The sequence below is a fragment of the Lemur catta genome, chromosome 2 (assembly GCF_020740605.2).
Source record: "Lemur catta isolate mLemCat1 chromosome 2, mLemCat1.pri, whole genome shotgun sequence".
Taxonomy (NCBI): Eukaryota; Metazoa; Chordata; class Mammalia; order Primates; family Lemuridae; genus Lemur; species Lemur catta.
The window spans coordinates 50076281-50099075 of NC_059129.1; the positions used below are offsets into that span (position 1 = coordinate 50076281).

The window sequence follows — 22795 nt, forward strand, 5'->3', positions numbered from 1 at the left end:
TACCCCTCTCTAGGGCAGCTGGGAGGCAGGACTCTGCTGGGAAGCACCAGGCCACTCCTGCCCGATGCCCCACCCACCTGCACTTGTCAGCTGCCTTCTCTGAGTCACGAAGTCCTAGGGGTTTGTGAAAGATCTGTCAAGCTAGAGTCCAAGTCATGCCAACCAGGAGGCTGTAACCAGGGGCTGTGTTCATGGATCATGAACTCACTTCCAAGGCTGGTGCTTGCCTCACTTGGGGACAATCCCAGTTACGGGAAGGCTCTGGAGGAATCTGAGGGCCCCCACCCACGGTCACAGAGCTGGTTCACAGGATGCAGAGACCACAGGCATCATTAACTTCGGAGCCTGGGCCTGCCTGAGCTGTCACTGCAGGGCCGGGTCTCACAGTGTCAAACCCTCAAACATTCCATCAAGGGCTACCCTCCACAGGCCAGGCACGGAGAAGGGTCTGGCAGACCAGGAAGACCCCTGCTGAGAGGAACCCTTTGGGGCCACACAAGCCAGTGTCACCACCCTTGTCACTATCTGAGAAAGGCAGGCCAGCTGGGAACCCCACTCCACCCTTCTCCCCAGCCCCCAACTTCCCTGCCTTCCACACATCACACATGATCAGGCACCCGGCCTGGGAGGTGTGCGGTCCGAGGTAAGGGGAGGACAGGCCTGGGAACAGGAGGCCCTGGGAGTGGCGGACAACGGGAGAAGAGAGGATGGGGTGGGGAGGGACGTAGACGGGGGCCTCCAACACTGGACAGAAACAGAAAAACAGAGATAGACAAGCAGGTGAGCAAATGGACAGTGAGGAGCAGAGAAAGACAAGTGGGAAGATGCACAGGCAGGTACGCTGGTCAGCCCTGTCCCAGGACCCTCCAGGACCAGTGTCTCTGACCCTTGACAGAAAAAGATAGATTAGACAATCATCCAGAACACTGAAAATAATCAAATTTTTCCTCCTTTCAAATCCCATCAATCATGGTGGGGAGGCTGAAATACCATGAGCAAATGAGAAGAATGATATTGGGCAGGGACCTTGGTTGGGGGAGGACCTATACACTGTCTCTCATGCAAATGACATGCAAATAAACATGCAAATGAGCCTGCCCGATTATTAATCTAAGACTGGACAGTTGTTTCCTTGAGAAATCAGGCCACAAGAAATCTGGCCGCTTGTGTTTGCAGCCTGACCCCAGAGAAATGGAGAGACGTAGGGGCAGCCTCATTCCCCAAGGCTCCGGGGGTAGAAGTGAGGTAAGGCTTCAGAGAAAGGCATCCAGGGTTGGTAGGCTGAGTTTGAATTTGGGCATGAGATCAGCCTGGGTGGGTCCCTTGAGTGCTCCAGTCTGGCCTTGTGAGATAAGCATGGGGCAGGTGGGCTGGCCCATTCATGACTAGCAAAGAGCCCCAGGACTCTCTGGCGCCTGCCTTCAGAACGTGGTCCTTCCAGGTTGGTATTGTCAGCTTAGGTAAGACACTGTCCTTGTCAAGGGCCTGTTATGTACCTGGTCAAGTGTTGCCCACTGTGGGAGGTAAAAAAGGTGGTTACATGTGGACTTGACCTCCAGGAGTTAGATACACATGGAGGGAAACCTTCTACTGCGAAGCAGTTACCGGCTGGACAGTATCCTCCAAGTGCCAAATGAGTGGTGTGGAGAAAACAAATCTATGGAAGCCAAGTGGGCAAGGCAGTGAGGACTGGGTGGAGATGGCTCAGAGGGGCCGGACTGGATATGGGCCTCGGATGGGGTGGGAGGGCAGGCCTCTATAACTAGGCCTCCTGTGAGGGGCTTAGCCAGGGAATAGCATCAGGTTAGGAGGTGGACATAGACAAGGAGACACGGGGAAAGGATTAGGGGAAGGTTCATATTAGCATGTTTCTGACTGCCCAGATTTTGCCTCCTCAAGGTGAATGCGGCTTCAAGGGGCCGTCTTTGTGGTCCTTCCCCATCTGGGGCCCATCCTGGTCTGGCTGTTCACTAATAATCAGATGTTCGGTTGGTGTAAGGGCCCAATGATGCTGTCGTGGTGCCCGCCCCACAAAGTCTTATTGCTTATATGGACAACCACCTACTCTGTCATGGGGTGAGCACTCGTTTCTCCACACGGCCCTGGTACTCGCTGGGGTGGGAACAAGTCCCCCCATGTCTGAGCTACTGCCATATACTGGCCTCCAAAGGGAAGGCATTCCTTCGTGCCCCTTATGGTGAGCCCCACAGACAGAGATCCTCTGTGCCTGCCTGGGATGCCAGCTAGCCCTTCTTCCACCCTCTCCAAGCCTCCCCGACCCCTCATCCACCTCACTGCTCCCAACTCCTCCCACTCCCAACTCCCCTGGCCCTCAAATGATGCCAAGACCCACTTACCCACATTTCAGCCCACAAGGGTAACCAAGAGCCCTTATGCCAGAGAGCCTCCTCCATTTTCCGTGGAACCTCCTCTTGCTGAGTGTTTCTGCCACCATCTCTCCACAGCTATGCCTCCTACCTGGTGTGGAATGACTTGGGAGGGGGCTTTGGGCGGGCCCTGGCCCTGCCTCTCGGCCTCTATGCTGTACAACTCACCCTCAGCTGGATGGTCCTGGTTCTCTTTTTCACAGCCCACAACCCTGGTCTGGTAAGGCACACGGTGCTCAGTGGTGGGTGGAATGCAGGAGAAGGTAGAAGCACTAGGCCCCAGAAGCTTAATTCAGCACATCAAGCTGGTGCAGGCAGGTAACAGGTGGGCAGACTTCTCTGAGCTCCCATTGTGTGCACAGAGCCCCAGGGACTTAGGTCAGTCATTGTTGTGCCAGGGTGCTGCAGAAAGGTGGAGGGGCCAGTCCCCAGGACAGCCTACTGAAAAACCTGCCTCTCTGCCCAGGTCCTGCTGCACCTGCTGCTGCTGTATGGGCTGGTGGTGAGCACAGCACTGATCTGGCACCCCATCAACAAGCTGGCCTCCCTGCTACTGCTACCCTACCTGGCCTGGCTCACCGTGACCATCGCCATCACCTACCACCTGTGGAGGGACAGCCTTTATCCCGAGCACCAGCCTCAGCCCACAAGGGAGAAGAGTGACTGAGGCCCTGAGGCAAGGGAGAGGAGGGGGACGGCCAGAGAGGGGAGAAGAGTCTGTAGCCAGGGCTGTGGAGCCAGGGCTCACCCGGATGTGGCCACCCGCCTGGGTCTCCTGGTGCCATTTTTTTCTTAGAATTCAGAAAAATGGGAATGAGGGGGGAAAACTTATTTTACACTTAAATAATAAAATCCTATTAGTAACTTTGAGGGTATAATGTGAAATGTACGTTTGAGTGTATGATGCCTAGGGCTGCAGAGTGGGAAGAGAAGCTTCTATACCTGTGTGTGAGCGTGTACAGGTGGGTGAACGTGTGAAGGCACGTGTGGGAGGCGTGGGTGCACCGGCTCCACTCCACCTCACGCCCTCCCAACCTGGCATAAAGATTTGGCAATTCAATTTTAATTACCTGAAAGACAAAATCTCTTTGAAAAGTAACATAAAAGCAAAACAGGAAAATTAGGTAAAAAGGGATACTAATTATACATGTCAAGGTTATATAATATATATTAATTTTTATCAGATTTATTATAGAATACATAGTAATAATATATAATAGGGTTGTATGATGTATATGTCATGCTAAGACCTTATTTGATTATCTCTGATAAGATTATAGAGATTACTTTTTTGTTTTCATATACTCTTGCACTTTCAATTTTTTCCATCAATTAATTACTATTACAATAAGAAAAAATATTGGGGAAAAAGGTCTGTAAGCCTCAGGGTGCTGACAGGTGAATTCAGAGGAGCTTCTTATGGATCAGGGGCCTTTTAGATTTGACACTTTATGGTTCTGTGAGCTGAGTTTCAGGGCCGAAACAAACTGTGTCCTCCCAGGTGCAAAGCCAGCAGGGCAGCATCATTAAGAAGGGGAGTGGCTCTTTCCAGAGCTCATCCCAGGAAAGGGAATATGCAGCCTCCCCACCACCACTAAGGGTGTGCTCCACCCAGCTGGGCAGGCCACAGGAGGGCACATATGGTATCTCACTTATCTTTGTATCTCCAGCCCCAGGGCAGGGCAAGATACAGAGTAGGTACTAATACATTTTTGCTGATTCATTTATTGAATAAATAAATGAACACACTGTCATACTTTATGACACCTCCCCTAATCTGGACCAACTGAAGAATAGTTTTGGAAACTTCTCCTGGTTCTGATGTGCAGCCAGATTGAGAACTGCTGCAGCAGGGCACTCCTTCTCAAAGTGTGCCCCAGTGACCTGGGTGAAGGTATGGGACTCCAGCCCCCCTCCAGACCCACGAATCAGATCATCTTAGGGAATGAGGACAATGGGGTACAGTGGTTTGCAGTTCTGGTCCTGAAGCCAGATGTTAGATACCGATGCTGTCATTTATTAACTAGTAAATTGGTGCAACTTACTTTTATCTATAAACACTGACTGACAGAGGATGGGCTCGGGGAGCCACACTGCATGAGTTCTTATTCCAGCTCCACTATCACCATGTGACAAGTGAGCACCCCAGAAGTATTGCCATTAGCATTATCGTCATCTCATATAGGCATTATAATATTTGCTACCAATTTTATTCATGTTACCAGCTAAGTCTGGAAGTTAAACAGAACCTCCAAGAAGATGTACCATGCCTACGGTATGACTTTGACCTCCCCAGGGAAAGCTGAAGCCACTAACCCAGGGGTCCAGGTGCCTTTAGCTTAGAACTTGGCTCTAGAAGAAAGCTTAATTTGGCCAGTGTCCTAAGCCCTGGGCTGGCAAGACTGCCTGATATGGCATGAGCCAAACTAAAGGGCTTTTTGGCCTTGTGCAGAAACTCAGCTTGAAAGGGCAGGATCCCAACCTCAAATTCTTATCTTCTGACCCCAAAGTTGTCCTTAAAATCCCAGACTGCAGCAGCTCCCTAGTTCCTGGGCAAGGGGAGCCTCTAATCCCACAGTCTTCCAACCTGCCTGAACCTCTTGGCTTTCCCCTACCCCATTTCCCAGTTCTGAGCCCGGCCTGTGGCACACCTTGCCTTCGGCCCCTTTGGTTACCTAAAGTCGTACCTAAGTAAAGTGGGAGCAGCCTCCTGTCTCTGCCAGATGAATTCCAGGATTCCACCACCCAAATCATGTGTGTGTGCTTCTTTGTCCTGAGGCAGTCTTTTTCCATTTGCCTCTGAGTGGGTACTCAGTGTCTGAATATGATTCACGCATGACGTCTTCACAGAGCCGTGCAGATCTCCCATCCAGTGGCTGGTGAGAGAGGTAAAATAGCAAACCCAAGAAGTAGTAGATCTCATTTTATTCTTTCCTCCCCTACACCTTCACTCTTCCTCACATTGCCAATTTCTGCAGAATGGAGACACAGAGGGGCGAGGTGAGGTGGCAGGCTGAGAGGTGTATGTCCAGTGGACAAAGGTTGGCCGGCTGGGCTGAGAAGAGGGCAGAGTGCACGAAGTGTTTGTGCTGTGCATCTTTGGCCCCGCCTACCTACAGGCAGGTAGAGCTGATGCATAGGGGAAACTGAGGAGCTGACCTCCTGAATGTAGTCAGGCCTGGGCCCGGGCTCCAAAGTCTCTTTTCTTCCTTTGTGGATGGCCACCATCCAGTCTATCTTTTGGGGTTCCCCTCCACCCCAAGCCCAGTTTCAGAATCTTCCCAGAGTTCCCATTTCTTGAAATTCCAGAAAACAAGCACAAGACCCTTTTGTTTTAAGGATTTTACTGCTGATCCTCATTAGCTCGCAAGTTAGTTCAAAGCCCAACTTTGTTGGGGACTCCCTCAGATCTTAACCTTCCTCTTTTAGTTTCAGGTAGAGCCCACCAAAACAGTTCCCTCCCTCCCTCCCAGATTCTTTCTGCCCTCTAGCTTCCAAGGCCCTTCATACACTTAGTCCCTTCTTCTAGTATATAAGCCAGGAGAAGTCATCTTGGTCACCCAGGGCCTCCACTGTGTCCATCCAAGGCCTCACTGTCCCTCTCCAAGGTCCCTTGGCCCACACAGAAATTATCCGCTAGAAGCACCAGAACTGCCCCACCCCAGCCCCAGTTCTTCCACCTGCACCTGCTCCAACACATTTCTCATCTCAAGGGTTGAAATTCTCCCCTCAAAAGTTGATTGTATTAATAGTTTATTGCTTTCTCCCAGTAGGTTCTTTGGCCTTGCAAACACCCCTTCAGAAAGGAATACTATTAATCACCATAATGTGCGTGATTCTTATCAGATCACTTTCCTCAAAGACTGAGAGTGCCAGCCGCAGCAGCGGGGCAGTGCCAGGAGTGGCTGCTGGAATGGAGGACTGTGGTGACCAGGACTAAAGTCCCGGGTGTCACCATTTTGCCCAGGGCACTGTGTCCTGCATGGCAAGGCAAGCGTTGCGTCCCGTACAGAAGAAGACTGAAAACCCCAGCCTGCCCTGTGATTCTGGTGCCTCCTCCAATCCCAGCCTCAGACTCTGGGAGACCCCTGGCCCCCTTCCCCTTTCGCCAGCTAAGGCCACTCAAAGCCCTGGACACCCCGTGTTTATGTCAACAGAGTGGTTGCCAGAGAGGGCGGGCTCCTGCCCGCCGGGGGGTGTCTGGTGCCCGAGGCCTGTTGTTTGTGTACCTTGTCTCAGTAGTGACCAGAGGGGCAGGCACGCCTGGACTGGGTCTCTGGGGCAACGCGCTGTTGGGGTCCCAGCTGTCCCTGCACATAAAACACCCACTCCATCAACATGCCCTGAGGTATCTTCTTTCACAGAGTGAGAATTTAAACTTTCCTCTGGTGAGGCTTCTATCTTCCACCGGCTCTCTCCTGGCCTCTCTGCTGCCTGCCCAGTGAGGGCAGCTCCACATCCCACCAAGACCCAAGGAACAACCAAAGTGCCTGACTCTGTCCTCTCCTCCTCCGCCACCTCCTAGAATCTCAGAATGTTTTCTGAAATGACCATGGGAGATGGGACAGGGGGAGGCAGGCTGCAGCATATCCTAGGCCTAACCCAGCTCCTTCCAGTCACTGCCACCCTGATAGGAGGGGACAGGAGCCTGCAGAGACAGGCCGGGAGAATTCTGTTTTCAGTTTCCATCCCCACTCACCAGCTGTCTGGTTTATCTATACAGCACTCCCAACACGCACACCTCTCTCGTAGACCAATTACTTCCCAGACCTTTTCTCCCTGCAAGAACTCCTGAGCCTCCTCAGCTTCTGCTAGTCTCTTTCTGTCCCCTCTTCCCTCAGAGCCTGGCCTCAGGGGTCCTGGCAGGGACTGAATGGTGAAGGGGTTAACAGCATGACTCTGGAAGCACCTGGCTCTGTCCTCACTAGCTGCATCACCTTGGGTAAGTCACTTAACCTCTCTGGTCCTAATTTCCTCAGGCATAAAATGAGAATAATACTTCCTGTCCCAGAAATCCTTGTGAGAAGTAAACGAATTAATTTATATGACATGCTTAGGCCAATGTCAGACCGGCAGCAGAGGCTGTGTTAATGTCAGCTCTCCTTTGTTGCTGAATTCCAGGCAGCAGAGCACAGTAGGAAAAGCATGGAACTTGAAGGCCAACAGATCTGGGTTCAAAACCTAGCACTCCACTGGCTCCTTGTATGACCTTGAACAAAATACCTTACTGCCCAGTTTCCTCCTGTGCAGGAGGGGCCTACTGATAGGGTTAACAGAGGGGATGGAGTATGTCGGCCCTAAAACGTGTAGAGGCAGCTGTAGGGGGAGGAGTCAGGTTCCTGGCACCTGATCTCCCAGATTAGCTGCTGCACTTGGGGCCAGCAGGGGAAACTGGTCTGACTTGGAAAGAAGAGCCAGGGACCAGCCAGGAATTCAGGCCCCCAGGAGGTGCCATAAATAGCCAGAGCAGTCAGAGGAACTCCAGGGATGGCAGGCTCAGGGAAGGCTGGGAAGGAGCAGTGAAAAAGGAAGCTGTCAGTCATCAGTCTGGGGGTGGGCCCAGGGCATTCTCCCAAAGGTCAAAGGGAAAACTGTCTATGAGTGTGATAGGAGCAAGAAGTCCCCTCTTCAAGGGGACCAGGCTGGCACCACATGTGCACCATCTACTCAGAACTCCACTCTTTGGGAGAGGCAGGAGATTCTCACCACACTGTTCACCTGCACCCTATGGCCATCACAAGCCCAACCTGCTCTCTCATTTTCAGCCCTTTGACCTCTGGGAAAAGAGAGCAATAGCTCAGCATGGGCATGCTACCATGCCCAGCTAATTTTTTCTATTTTTAGTAGAGATGAGGTCTCCTTCTTGCTCAGGCTGGTAGTCTGGAACTCCTGACCTCAAGCGATCCTTCCGCCTCAGCCTCCCAGAGTGCTGGGATTACAGGCGTGAGCGACCGCGCCCGGCCACATCTCTGTATTCTTGGTATTTACTACAGCACCTAGCACACAGAAACCCCCGATAAATGTTGACTAAATAAGAGAATGAAGTAAACTCTTTGCATTGAAATGTTGTATGTCTGTATGATGATAACATTCTTTGCTATCAACTATCATTGTTTTTCATTGCAGACACAGGCAATATTACCTCTACCCTGTGCTTTATTCTCCTGGAAAAATGTCTGAAAAAACAACCTCTGGATAGAAATGCTTTTAGTAATAAGTCTAATAGGTAAGGTGACCATATAATTTATTATCTGAACTGGGACACTTTTGGGAGTGAAAGGTGTGCTAGTGGTAATTATGCCCGGACAACAGGGAAAAACCATGCTCATCTCAGGCGAACCAAAATGTTCAGCATCGTACAAACAGCTCTGCTGCTCAGAACTCTCTGGAGGAGGGAGCCCTAAGTTCTCCAAACCATCCTGACTCCTCTTCCATAGTGAGGACCCTCAAAAGCGTACCCTACCTTCTTGTCCCCACCATCCAACCCCATTTGTTCTCCAACGTTCTTAGGTTCCTCATTTTCAACCTGCAGGTGACCCTGACCTCTCCTTTCTGTTTCCCTGAGAATGTCCTTCAGCGTCTGCATTGCCCCAAACACAAAGACTTGTGACCCCTGCTAAGTACCCATCAGGTGAGCTGCAAAAATCATCGAGCCCTGTGGCTGTTCCAGCCCTGGGGCTTTTCTAGGGGCCCTACACATCCTTCTCTAGCTTCCAACTGGTCCACTGCTTCTGCTCTTTCCCCAGGTGCTCCTGTGAAAACAGAAGTCAGATCATGTGTTTCATCTATTCAGAGACAATGGCTTCCTAACTCAGACAAAAAGCCAAGGTCCTTACAGCACCAGATAAGTCCCCAGCCTCTTTATCACTTGTTATCCTTCTGGCCTCATCTCCTAGGACTATCCAGCCACACAGGTACACCTGCTAGTTCCTAAAGCACACTGAGAATGCCCCTGTCTCAGGGCTGTTGCACATGCTTCCCCCCCCCCACCTGGAACACTTTCCCCTTAGATATCCATATGACTAGTTTCCTTGCCTCTTTCAGATCTTTTCTCAATTGTCTCCTTTTCAAAGTCCTTCTCAGGCCACCCTATAAAAATGTAACCCACCTCTTGACACTTCCTGTTCCCTTTCCCTGCCTTTTCTCCTTAGCACTTACTAACACCAAATGGAGCATATATTTTACTTATCTTATTTATTGTCCAACTCTCTCAAGCTCCATGAGGGCAGGGATTTTCATTTGCCATGCTCCTTGCCATATTCCCAGTACCTGAAACAGAACCTGGTGTACGGGAGATACTCAATATTTGTTATATAAATAAAAGGCTGTGAGGGCACATAGCATGAAGGTTGAATGTTTGGCCTCTGGTGTAAAAGGTCTGGGTTTTAATCCTGGGTCTGTCCCTTATGAGCTATATGACCTTAGGCAGGGCCCTCAACCCTTCTGTGAGTCTCAGTCCCCCGCTGTGTAACATGGGGATAACTCTGCCTCCCAGGGCTGTGGAGAGCCTAAGTCCAATTTCACATGTAAACCACTAAACTCACTGCCTGGCCCATTTCAAAAAGCGAGCTTAGTAAATGGCAACTATCGTTACTAATGGAGGTTCCTAGGCAATCTGACATTGCACTGTGGGTTCATAACAGGCAAGTCTGCATCCACTCCCTTTGAGTCACAATTCAAACACTTCCCAGATTGTCAGTTTTTATCCCACCTCTCCTTAGGACAGACCAACCTCCCTCTATCCCTCCCTCCCTTCCTTCTTGTGGTTTGTAGAGACAGGCTCTCACTCTGTTCCTCAAGCTGGAGTGCACTGGCGTGACCATAGTTCACTGTAACCTTGAACTCCTGGGCTCAAGCAATCCTCCTGCCTTAGCCTACCAAGTAGCTGGGACTACAGGCATGTACTGCCATGCCCGGCTAAATTTTTTATTTTTGTAGAGACAGGATTTCGCTATATTGTCCAGATAGGTCTCAAACTCCTGGCCTCAAGTGATCCTCCACCTTGGCCTCCCAAAGTGCTGGGATTACAGGCATGAGCCACTGCACCCAGCCAGGACCCTCCTTTCCTGAACCTAAGTTCCCCCAATGGAAATGCCCTGGGTCTCTTTGTGACTATCCTCTGCAACACACGTCCCATCCTGCTTAAAGCTCTGAGAGGGCTTCTCTCCTAAATCAGGATGCCTGCCCTGTGCCCCTCTCACACTCTTCAAGGGAGCTCGGAAAGTTGGGTGAGAAACCAAGGGTAGAATATGAGGTGAGAGAGGAGGGAGAAGGGGAAAAGAGCAGGCCAAGCCACCCCCACCTGCCAGCTTCCTGTCTTTGCCTACTGATAAATAGGGGATACTAATGGCCAGATTTTCCATTCCCCCACCACAGCACCCGCCGTCACTCAATTAAAAAAAGATAGAGGGAGAGGACCTGGGGGAGGGGCAGCAGGCCTTGGTTATAAAGCCTGTAGTGAGGTGGGGAGAGCATGCAGCCTGGCCTGCAGGGTCCCCTTCCCGTCATTCCCAGCCAGATTTAGCTGCTGACAGCTGCTTGGGACTCTGCCGCCAGGGCCTGGCGCAGATCTGCCACCTTTCCTCTCTCAGCAACCCCAGAGCCACAGCCCCTCATGGCCCAGAAGGAAGAGGCCACTGCGGCCGCGGCGCCTGCCGCTGCGCCTGCCTCCCAGAATGGGGAGGATCTGGAGAACCTGGACGACCCCGAAAAGCTGAAGGAGCTGATTGAGTTGCCGCCCTTTGAGATCGTCACAGGGTGAGCCTTGGCTATGGGCCTGCATGCTTCTCCCCAGAAGAGCACAGGCTGGGGCAGGCTGTGGGAATCCAGGCTGGTAACTAGGGTCAGGGTGAGCCACAATGCTGCAGCAGTGAGATTACTCCTGTGGGCACAGCAGGGCTGCAGGGGACCCAGCGGCAAACCTCTAGTGGCCGTTCAGGGTGACACCTAGGACTCTCTAATCAGGGGGAGGTACGAGGAGCTCCTTGGAGGCAAGAGCCCAGAGAACGAAACCCTCAGGCCTCCTGGTATTGGGATAGTCACCTGCCTCTCTAGATAGAAACTTTTTCCCAAGGAGTTTGATGAGGACAGAGGATGAAATAGGAACATTTAAATATGGCCTCAGTCAAGGCACCCCCTGCCCTTAACTTCCCTCTTTGCTTCTGAGTGGGTCTCTCCTCCATCTGTAGGTCTCTAGCCCTTGCTTTCTCTTTTTCTGTCTTTTTTTAGAAAAAAAGACAGGGTCTTGCTCTGTCACTAAGGCTGGAGGGCAGTGGCGTAATTATAGCTCACTACAGCCTTGAACTTCCATCTAGCCCTTTCTTTAGAGCCTCCATTTGGAGTAGAAGATCCTAAGACAGGAAAGACAGATCCATCCTTTCCCAAGGCTTAGTGAGAGGCAGTTTTTTCCTTATTGAATCTTTTCTGAGTCTCCTCAGGGGCTGTCCAGACCCACTTCTAGGGAAACAGAAGTTACAGCGCAGATAACACAGGGGCTATGGACAGAGGGGCTGTTCCAACACCCTCAGCCACAGCCTGGAGGGACTGGGGCCCAGAGAAAAGGGTCCAGAGGCTCCAAAGAGGGGGCTGTGCACAGGGCCCTCTGTCTTGCCAGACTATGGCATCTCCAGGAGTAAAGTCAAGTGGTCTTCCTCGTCTTCCTTGTCTATTCCAGTAGTGGAAAACCCTGCTAAATTCCTAAGCAAAGAATAAAAAGGGAGTATAATGGCGGTCACATTTCCTTCCTGAGCCCAAGGTTTCCTTCATGAGGTCTCCAGTAATGCCCACGTGCAGTGTGGGCTCCACACTAAGAGAAGTTTCAGGAAGAATGGAGGGATGATGCCTTCAAGGGGGAAAAGGAGCCCTGGGTGGCAATTTGGACTTGCTATTTTAAGCTCGGCAAGCGATTTTCATCTTGGCCTCAGTTTATCATTTATAACATGAGGAAACTACACTAGTTGATTCCTAAGTTCCCTTCCAGCTCAGCTATTTTCTGACTTCTAAGAGAACCTAAGGGAAAACGTGAACTTCCATTTGCCCATGCCCACCCAAGTAATCTCACTCACATCCTAGGATTAAGGGAGCAGCTGAGCACAGATTAATATAGACACAGGGAAAGCCTAGGGCAACCAGGCCAAGAAAGTCCACAATTCCAGTGGCTCTCTTATGGAGAGAGATCCTTTTTCTAACACCTAAGCATGCTGGTATCTTTGGTCACACAAACACGTGTACACACGCATTCCACTCTGTGTGGCATTGTGATCTCCCCAGCACAGGGACGCGTAGGTCAAGAATTCAGCTGTTATCTGTTGAGTTGAACATGCTTTGGGGTCCCAGGGCTGGGGGTCCTGAAGGGTTAAGTCCTCTGATATAACTTACATTTCTCCCGGGTTTTATAATCACAACATACTTTCACACGCATGAGCTCATTCAACCCTCAGCACAATGCTAGGAGAGGGAGATGTATTATTGTCACTTTACAGATACGAAAACTGAGACTCAGGAAGACTAAGTGATATGTCCAAAACTACAGAACCAGTAAGGGGCAGGTCTTTTGACTCCTGCCAAGCGTTCTTTCCTCTGGTCTCTTATTCATCCTGAGTTCCAGGTTACCCAGAATTCCAAGTATCTCCGTCTGCAAGGTGGTAAGAGTAAGAGGCTTCCCACAACTCAAGGCTCAGAATAGAGGTACAGCGGGGCAGCGTTCTGAGCGCTGTGAGAGCAGTGCAGGTGGGAGGCAGAGCCCTGTTTCCTGGCCGCAAGTACCAGCTGTGGAGATCTGTCTCCTGGCCCCCTCAGGGTAAACACATGGCTTAAAATAGCCCAGAGGTACAGCTACATCTGTGCAGGGACAGGGTAAGGGAACAGCTTTCCTCTCCTTCCCTTTCCAGATGCCCTGGAGTCGAAGGGGTCCGCAACGCAGTTTCTTTCCTAGCACGGACTCCCGCAGAGAATGGATCCATAAGTGCTCTTTATATTTGGGCCGGAGACAGCAGAAGAGCAGGTGGCTTTTCAGGAAACAGTCTGAAGTGAGGAGGGAATACCTGGTAGGAAGGCGAGAGATACCCTGCTCAGAGTGATTCTGGTTGAATAGGGTACTCAGGGCACACAAAGCAAAACTAAGGACATTAACAAAATAACATGGTGGAAAGTGCTGGAAAAAGGTCTAAAATTGCCAAGGTGTGCTGCAGCCAGCTCTTACTGGCTTGAGAGTTGACTGTGCACATCTCTTCCTGACTCAGCGTCCAGAGACGTCACCTTGGTAGCTTGAAATCTCCACATTGGGAATATTTACGTTATGGAAATCAGGGTTTGTTTGTTTTTTGGCTTTCTTTCTTTCAGAGAGCTGGGTGTTAAACACTTACCAGCACACCACTGAGAAAGAGAAACCTCTGAAAGTGAGAGGAAGAGTTTAGAAGGGTAATGCTTAAGATGGAGCTCTAAAGGACACGATTTGAGGCCTGGAGAAGGCCAATTCTAGCTTCAATTGAATGTCTACTGTTGTCCAAAATCCGAGAGGTTGGATCACTCACTCTGATACAGAAACTAAACCTCAGAGGGATAAACCGTTTGGCCAAAGCTTGTAGATGGAATAGGGTGTGAACCCCAGGACCACCTGACTCCAAATCACCACACTGCATCCAAAAAACCAGAGAAGACTCTGTATTTTCACAAACATTTACTGAATAATTGTTCATTTACTTCCTGTTTCCCCCTTTTAACCTTCATGAGGATAGGACTTAGATTTTTTACTGCTTTATCCCTAGCACCTAGCTCCTAATAGGTACTGGATAAATAGTTGTCAAATAAATGGATGAAGTAATGAAGAAGCACCTGTTGTGTGTTAGCCAGTGGTCCCCAACCTTTTTGGCACTAGGGACCGTTCTCATGGAATACAATTTTTCCATGGACCAGGGAGTGGGGGGAATGGTTTCGGGATGATTCAAGCACATTACATTTATTGTGAACTTTACTTCTATCATTATTACATTGTAATATACAATGAAATAATTATACAGCTCACCATAGGTTGGGGACCCCTGTGTTATGCTCTCTGTCAGATGTCAGGATAGGGAAGGAACTGGGGGAAGAGTTCTTGAGGAGAGCAGCTCAAGCATACACGGAGATCCAGTGGTGCTGGGCTTAGGTAAGAATTCTCCCGGCTCGTGCCTGCCTCTCAACACTGCACTGTAGGGGAGCTCTGGGGCACCGCAGCTGGTTGTCTCCCCATCTCTCCATCCCGGTGAGGAGTGACTGTGGCTCTGCCTGGCAGCACCTTGATGTGTGTTTGTCTTTGTCTATGGTTATGTTGTGTATATTTCTGCAGAAAGCAGAACCTGCTATCAAAGGGATTATTACAGAACAGAGATACATGGCAGACGGGGTGATTTTTCTTTCAACCACTTCTTTAGCTACCAGTAGTTTACTCTGGCCATGTGAGGAGCACAGAGAGAAGAGGCAAGGTCCAGAGAAGGGAGAGGCAAGGAGCGAGGGGCCTTTGACACCACTGTTACTGCCGTAGCCCTTCCCCCTCACCTTGGACTCTGGAGCTTGCAGGGCCAGTGTGCCATCAAGAAGACAAGACAGGCCCCTGACCCTGGCCACCCTGGCCTACACTGAGGGTTGTTGGGAGGTCAGAGCTCAGACTAAAGACCACGGCTCCCAGGGAAAAAGGGCAGGCTCAGAATAGCCTTGGGTAAAATCCCATGCAGTCCTGCAATCTGGAGCTCCCTTCTCAGCTCTAGGAAATCAGACTGCTAGAACCCTCTGCTTCTGTTCCATACTATACTTTCTGACTACGCTCACTCCTTGGCATCCACTTTGAAAGTGGTCTGAAAAAGGAGAAGTCCAACAAAACCAGAATCCTGCCTCTTTCAAGCAGGTCACCGAAAGGTCTAGTGAGGGAAAGCTGAAACAAGTCAACACACAATTGCCTGTGAGATTTTCCAGTCCATGGATTATTTTGCAACAAATGTTTCATCTTAGACCAACTTCTACTACCCTCCAGGTTGCTTCCTTTCACAGTATATTTATGCTTAGGAAATGCAAACGTTTTAACATGAATCTGAGAAAAATATGTATTACATTCACTCATATCCCTTCTCCCTCCATCAAGCAGACCATCTTCCCAATTTTTTCTAGATATTTGGATTCTCCATTTCCTCCCAAGAGAATTGCAATGCCTAGTGGACTGGGTCTAAGCAATGAAGTGTGACTGGCCTTGTTTGCAGAAAGTATGAGGAAGTGGTTGTAAAGGAAGCACTATTAGAGGGTGGAGGGAGGAAATAGGAATCATGCTGTTGCTTTCTATGCCGGAAGAAGTGATTGGATTAGGGGAAAATAATCTACTACTAGTACTTCTCTCCTGACCACCACTCCAACACACTCACTCATTCTCTCTCTCTCTCTCTCTCTCTCTCTCACACACACACACACACACACACACACACACACACAATTTTAGCAGTAAAATATTTACTGGGGTTAAGAGTAAAGGGCTACAACTAAATATGGTACTTAGGCATATCATGCTATTTGAAAAAATAATGTTTGTGATTATTTAAAAAGTTAGGTCACTATTTCCTTCCTTCCACTAGTAGGCATAATAATATTGACTTAATTTGTGAGTCTGTAAAATCACCCAAGATGGCCATGTTGTCTAGCTTTCTGGAGAAATTTCAGACCGCTACCCACCTTTGTTCTCCTTGTTTCTTTCCCCCCAGGATCTGCCTATTTTAGTCTGTGGAAAGCCCAGAGAACCTCATTTGCCCTTTTTGCTCCTTTTAGAAGACCAAGCAGCCCACGGAGAAGCCAAGCAAGCTCAGTCTCTGAGCAAACCCAACTGGGAGCCAAAATCTTCCCTACCTTTCCTTTGCCCCTTGAAAACACTTCTCCTGAGGCACTTCATACAGAAGGCCCTGTTGAGTAGACTCTGGGGCTGCTGGCTGGAGGGTCGGAAATGGCTATTTATAGAGGTGACCTTTCTTCCTCTCCCTTAAGTTTCAGGTTTCTATGGGTCTTCTCCTCTTGCCTAGGGAAGAGGAGGAGGGGAAAATGTCAGAGCTTAAGAGAGGCTGAGAGAAGTAGCCATCTCATAACTATCCAGCCAACTTGCAACTACACACTGGGCCAGATTCATATTTTCACTGGGCTGCACTTAGCTAAGTTGGAGCAATGCTTTTGGGGTTTCCAGAAGGAAACCTGAGGGACCACATGGGTAGCTAATGCTGAAGCCTCCAAGCTAACCGAGTAGTCATGAACACTTCCAAAAGTTCCACGTGAGGATCCCCCACCATACAGGCGGCTCTGGATTGAACTTGGGGAGACAGGTAGTGTGGCAAAAGGTCTTGAAGAACTAAAAAAGGTTTGGGAAAGAAAGGTAAGCTCTGTGCTTCTCAGGAGCAAAACGCCACTCCAGGGAGTGAAGAGACCATTTAGCAACTGGCAGAGTTCAGAAGTGGCCTGGTGCGGTGAGTGTAATTAGGGAGAGTTCACTACATAAGTGAATTCCCAGCAGGGATTGAAAGAGGAGAGGGGAAACATCAGGGGATCCATTCTCCTAAAATGTTAAGTAAACAATAAACACCCTCAACCAGAAACAAAGGGACGGAGAACTAAGGACAGTACCCAAAGGAACCGTGGGTCTGGTCCTCAAAACATATCATCTCCATGGTCACCTGACAGCAAGAGATGTGGGAACTTGGTGGAGAAAATCTGGTGATGGGCAGGGGTTGGGAGAATCCTACAGGGAGATAAGTTTACTCAGATCTTTGGAATCTGCTGCTTATCTCTAAGCAGCCAAGGCCTTGGGACACCAGGGATTCTGCTGCAGCCCAGGGAGTCTGGTGAACTTTCTAGGGCAAGACAAGGCATAGAGACAGGAAATGGTGGAGTTAATGGTACCAGAGGTATTTTCTGGGGCAGCTACAGAGATTACACTTTTAAAAAGGAAAGCATTCAACCTCTCTAGTTGGACTCATCCCCTCCTCTTTCTTACATTTTTAATCTCTCTTATTAAAATCCTCTCATTTTCCTTGGCCTCCAAACCTGCACAAATCTTCCCTATTTTAGAAAAACACACATACACCTAAAAATAAAAACAATCTCCAACTCTGATGCTCTAGCCCCTCTTTTTCTCTCCTTGTAACTACAAAATGTTTCACAAAACCTGGCCTTTGCCCACTGCTTTCATTTCCTAATCATCCATCTCCTCCTCAAAGCCACTAACACCATTCATCACCAAGTCTAGCATCCTAGACACCTCGTGAGCTGTTTCAATTTCAGGGTTTTCCCCAGCTTCACTCCATCTGCCCAGTGCCACCACAGTAATCTTCCACGGACAACATTTTTACACTTTTCTTCTACTCAAGAACCTGTAACAGTTCTCCACAGCCTTCTGAATCGAGGCTAAACTTTCAAGAACCTTCATAATACATACCCTAGTCTACCTTTCCATTTTTAGCAGTCTTCTAACATTCTTGGCTATATCTTCTCTGTCCAGCTAGAATCTAGCTGCTAGATTGTAAGCATCTGGAGGGCAGAGGCCAACTCTTTTAAGATTTTGAAGTGACTCCATACTTTATAAAAGCTTAATTATCCCAAGGTACCCTTGGGTAGTTTGGCCTCATAGATGCAAATTCTTGAATCCTTACCATGTGACAATCCTTTCACCTGAAGGGCAAGGTAGACTTGAGAAACAGTCACTAGGAGAGCATGGTACTGCAAGCATTAGGCCATTTCAGGCCCAAGATGCAATTTACAAGTTACAAGGAGAAGAGGTGAAAGCATGAAATGCTTTGTGAAATCTTTGTCTTGCTTTTCACGAGAAATTTTACATGCTTGATACTTAGTTGGCCACTTACTGGAATCATCTGGAAAGCTTCTTAAAAAATACTGATGCCTAGGCCCCCTCTCCAGTTTGTTCTGATTTAATTGGTTTGGTGTGAGGCCCAGGCATTGACATATTTATAGTGCTTGAGGTGATTCTAAGCCATATCCATGTTAAAGATTCACTGATTTAGAAATGTAGGGATAAGTTGTGCTGGAAGAGATAGTGTTTGGAGACCCTAGCAGGGTACCAGAACGCACCCCCCAAATTCTCTCTCCTCTCCTTCAGATAAACCCTTCTGGATTCTTTCATGCCTTTTTGTTACTGATGCTAGCATAGGCAAGGCCTGTTTATAGTACGAGTGAATGTGTCTCTGAGGCACTGATCTGGAAGAGCTACCTACTCTAAGCTAGTCCTAGAAATAAGAACTCATCATTCTCTCTTCCTCCTTGTCCCTCTGTCTCTTTGACCTACAGAGAGCGGCTGCCTGTCAACTTCTTTAAGTTTCAGTTCCGGAATGTGGAGTACAGTTCCGGGCGGAACAAGACCTTCCTCTGCTATGTGGTTGAAGTGCAGAGCAAGGGAGGCCAAGTGCAGGCATCTCGGGGATACCTAGAGGATGAGCACGCAGCTGCCCATGCAGAAGAAGCCTTCTTCAACACCATCCTGCCAGCCTTCGACCCAGCCCTGCGGTACAATGTCACCTGGTATGTGTCCTCTAGCCCCTGTGCAGCTTGCGCCGACCGCATTATCAAAACCCTTAACAAGACCAAGAACCTGCGTCTGCTCATTCTGGTGGGGCGACTCTTCATGTGGGAAGAGCCGGAGATCCAGGCTGCTCTGAGGAAGCTGAAGGAGGCTGGCTGTAAACTGCGCATCATGAAGCCCCAGGACTTCGAGTACATCTGGCAGAATTTTGTAGAGCAAGAAGAGGGTGAATCCAAGGCCTTTGAGCCCTGGGAGGACATTCAGGAGAACTTCCTATACTATGAGGAGAAGTTGGCTGACATCCTGAAGTAGGCAACTGGGCTCGGCCTCACGTGAGTTTTCCTGGTGCCATGGGAGGAATTCACTGTTATTAAATGTTAACTTGGGTAGAAGGCTTGAGGTCAGGTAGAATGAATGATATAATGTTTGATTTTCCTTTGCAAAGGTTTCATTTCTCTGCTTTTGGTTGGTTGCAAAAACATTTTAGAACATCCTATCTTGTTTTCTCTTTCCTTCAAATCCCTCTCCTTAAACTCTTTTCCCTCCTTCCCTTTTATATCAAAGTCATTTCCCCATAACTTCAAATACCCAAGGTTGACGGGGATTCTAAAGTTTTGATGAGACAGAATGACTTTTAGTAAGATTTAGATGGCGCAAAGACCAGGTACTGAACAACAGCAGAGAAGATACATAAATCTCCAGAGCGTGCCCCAGGTACATGTGTCCTCCCTCACTAACTCTAGACACCTTCTAGATGCTCTGCTCCCACTCCCATTTGCACTCTTACCATTGTATTTTTCTCTCATGCAGGTTTTTCTTTCCTTCAGAGGCAATTTTTTCACTTTTGGTACTTTTGAAATTCCCCAGATGGATATGTACTGGGGGCCAGACCTGCTTTCATGTTTTCAAACAAATGGCTACGCTTTGCAGGAGACCAGTAATTGCTGTGTGGATGTATAATGCAAGAACATTTTCCTTATGTTGAGAAGACCTCAGCAGAACTCATGAAAAACGCTGAACACAGGAAGGGGGACAGTATAGCAAAGAACTAGACCATGCAGGAATGTTTAAAGGGTTAAAAAGATGTTTGTAAATTAGGCAGCAGCTCAGAGGTAGCCTCCCACAGGTATCAAGAGGTGATAGAAAAACTAGAAGTAAAGATTAGCTATTTAAGCAAATAATTAGGACACAATTAAGGCCAATTTGGCCTCTTGCTGAGGGTAAATTAGACTCTTACAGAAACAGGCCAATTACCCTCAGGAAAGAGGGTTAAAGGATCCTTTACCATCTTTTTTTGAATTTGGTCTGATCAAGTTTGCTCCTACAGAAATGCTGTGACTAATCTCTTTTACAAGGCCTGAGTTACTGATCAAAATCATCCAGGAATTGAGAAGTGGTCTTCACCACCCTCTTACCCAACTTTAATTCTGGAGCAACTCACATATTAATAAAACACAAAAGCAACATGGCTTCCATGAAAATAATTCAATTTATTTTTGGTGTCTCTCACTCCTGATACCCTTAAGAGAAGATATGACTTCATGGACACACTTAGGAAATATCAATGTTGCAGACCTTGATGTTGGCAGGTGTTTCCTATTAGACATGCACACTGGGTACTGATCATTCTCAAGCTGAGCATTCGCCGATCCACGAAGACATGATTTTCAGCCATTTCTTACAAAAACTCAGTCATTGAATTCAGTGAGACTATGGTAGGGTAATATACTCTGCTCAGATAAAACGAGACACCACACTGGGTAGTGGTAAATAGTAGTAAAAACAGATTTCTGAGGGTGACCTCTGAAAATACAAAATTTAACTTTTAAAATTCCTTAAGATTTTTTTAGTGTAAGTATTAATCACTGTAATTATAAACCCTACATTGATTCTACAGAATGATGACTGGTAGCTTAATTTTAATGTCAATATACTTTCTTCTTAAACATCTTTCACTGTTATTGGCTACTTCTTCTAGCTGTCCAACTAGTAAGTTCTCAGGGCCTTTTTCCCCCACCCAGGGCTTTTTTTTTTTTTTCCATTAAAATTAAGCATTTCAAGGAAGATTAAAAAGACCTTTTAATTTTGGATGATTGAGGGTTGTATCTTATACTAATCTAAACAGAAGCAAAAGAAATGTTAGCTTGAGGAAAAAGCTGATTTCTAAGTCAGATTTTTAAAGAACATATTATTGAGGCTGGACGTCGTGGTACATGCCTGTAGTCCCAGCTACTCAGGAGGCTGGGGAAAAAGGATGGCTTAAAGCCAGGAGTTTGAGGTTGCAGTGAGCTATGATGACAGCACTGCACTCTACCGAATGAGACTCTATCTCAAAAAACAAACAAACAAACAAACAAAAATTATTGGACATTTTCCACATTATAAACGTCTTTCCATTAGTGTATATACTTGTATTATCTGGACCCATTAACATGCTTCCCTGTCTTCTATTTAAGGTGCTCGTGTTCCCAAAGGGAAAAGTTAAGATGTATCAAGTTAAAAAAAAAAATTGGCATGAGATAGAATTGTAATCTAAAAGCCCAAAAGAACAACCCAAGAAAAGAGCATTTGTTAAATAAAATTTGTCTCATATTTCTTATTTCATCTTTTGTTTTTTAAAAAATGACAGAATAGTGTTTAACTATATATTTAACTCTAGGGAACAGAGTTAAAGCAGATCTCTTCTGGGTTTTTTGAGTGTGAACCACATCAAAACATGAATGAAAGAAACAAACCCAATCCTGGATAAGGCAGAAACCATAGGAGACTATGGAAGAGAAATTCAGGAACTTGTTGGGGAAAGCACACAGAAATCTTAGCTCAAAAAGAGACCAGTATTTGGGGCCAGCAAGGCTCTCAGTAACATGCTTTCTGTTTTTTTCACCAAGGTCTGCCTGCTGCCACCAAGAGACAGCAGAAACATGTGTAGCCATCTGGGACATGCCTGTCTTCCTAATACCACTTGCAGCTGGACAGCATTCAACACGAACCAATCCTCCTGGATAAGGCCCTTTGAGGACTCCAAATACACTTCTCATGCTGTAATTCATTTAGGCCGTGCATCTCTCTCTAATGCTGCTCTTGGGAAAGAGGAAAGAGACCTGAAAGGAGAGAAATGCAACCACATATGGGCACCAGGCATCTGTGAGACTGAAGGTCCTAATTATTCCCCCAAAAGGGGCTACTTAAGGCAAAGAGCCTAAGGTACAGATCTTTGAAATATGCGTTTTACGCTAAGTTGGATTCTTTTTTTAAAGAAAGAAAAACAGCAACATTAATAAAAGTAGTGGTGTGGATTTTCTGTGGCCAAGTTTTTTAAGGAACTTGGACATTTGGAAGTTACCATGAATAGTGAGTGAGTTCCAGGCATAGGGATGTCCCAGGCTGTGAACCAAGCCATGACATTATAAAGTGGGAGGGAAGATTAAACCAGGACTCATCTAGACAATACAGAATGAATGCTAACTCTCCCATATGGACTTCCCACCATGACGATCTTCTTAAAATGTTGCCTTAAACATCTTAAAATCTCTTCTGAGATTACTTGTAAATGAGGGCCTTTTCTCTTCTCTGAAGACAAGGGTATGGTAGAAGGTGGAACAAAAAGCATGGGAAATTTGTTATAAGGTATCTATATCCCAACTGCCAATTAATAAGCAGTAAGCTTCTTGATTAGAGAGGACAAGGTGAAAAGTAGGAGGAGTTCAATGTTCAGATACACATCATTTAAGAGTATTCAATATGTGGTATTTGATGGTGATGGTACGATTATGTCAAAAGTCTCATTTCTCAACTATTTGTTTGAGTCCTATGTGGAAGCAAAATTTCACATGTGAATTTCTGGGTGTTTGCCAAACTCTAACTAGGTTTCCAG

General features: G+C 47.7%; 2 protein-coding genes across 2 annotated transcripts; both read left to right on the forward strand.

The window, feature by feature from the left end:
- The first annotated feature begins 624 nt into the window (after positions 1 to 624).
- On the forward strand, positions 625 to 3257 carry TSPO2 (translocator protein 2). The gene is made up of 4 exons (XM_045543652.1): positions 625 to 643; positions 1900 to 2076; positions 2466 to 2607; positions 2854 to 3257. The coding sequence occupies exons 2-4, from the start codon at positions 1904 to 1906 to the stop codon at positions 3052 to 3054; spliced, it is 516 nt and encodes a 171-aa protein (XP_045399608.1). The 5' UTR covers positions 625 to 643; positions 1900 to 1903; the 3' UTR covers positions 3055 to 3257.
- A 7593-nt stretch (positions 3258 to 10850) lies between these two features.
- Positions 10851 to 22217, forward strand: APOBEC2 (apolipoprotein B mRNA editing enzyme catalytic subunit 2). Its single transcript, XM_045543651.1, has 3 exons — positions 10851 to 11144; positions 18690 to 19253; positions 21810 to 22217. Exons 1-2 carry the CDS (start codon positions 11002 to 11004, stop codon positions 19231 to 19233), a joined length of 687 nt encoding a protein of 228 aa, XP_045399607.1. The 5' UTR covers positions 10851 to 11001; the 3' UTR covers positions 19234 to 19253; positions 21810 to 22217.
- Positions 22218 to 22795: the final 578 nt, after the last annotated feature.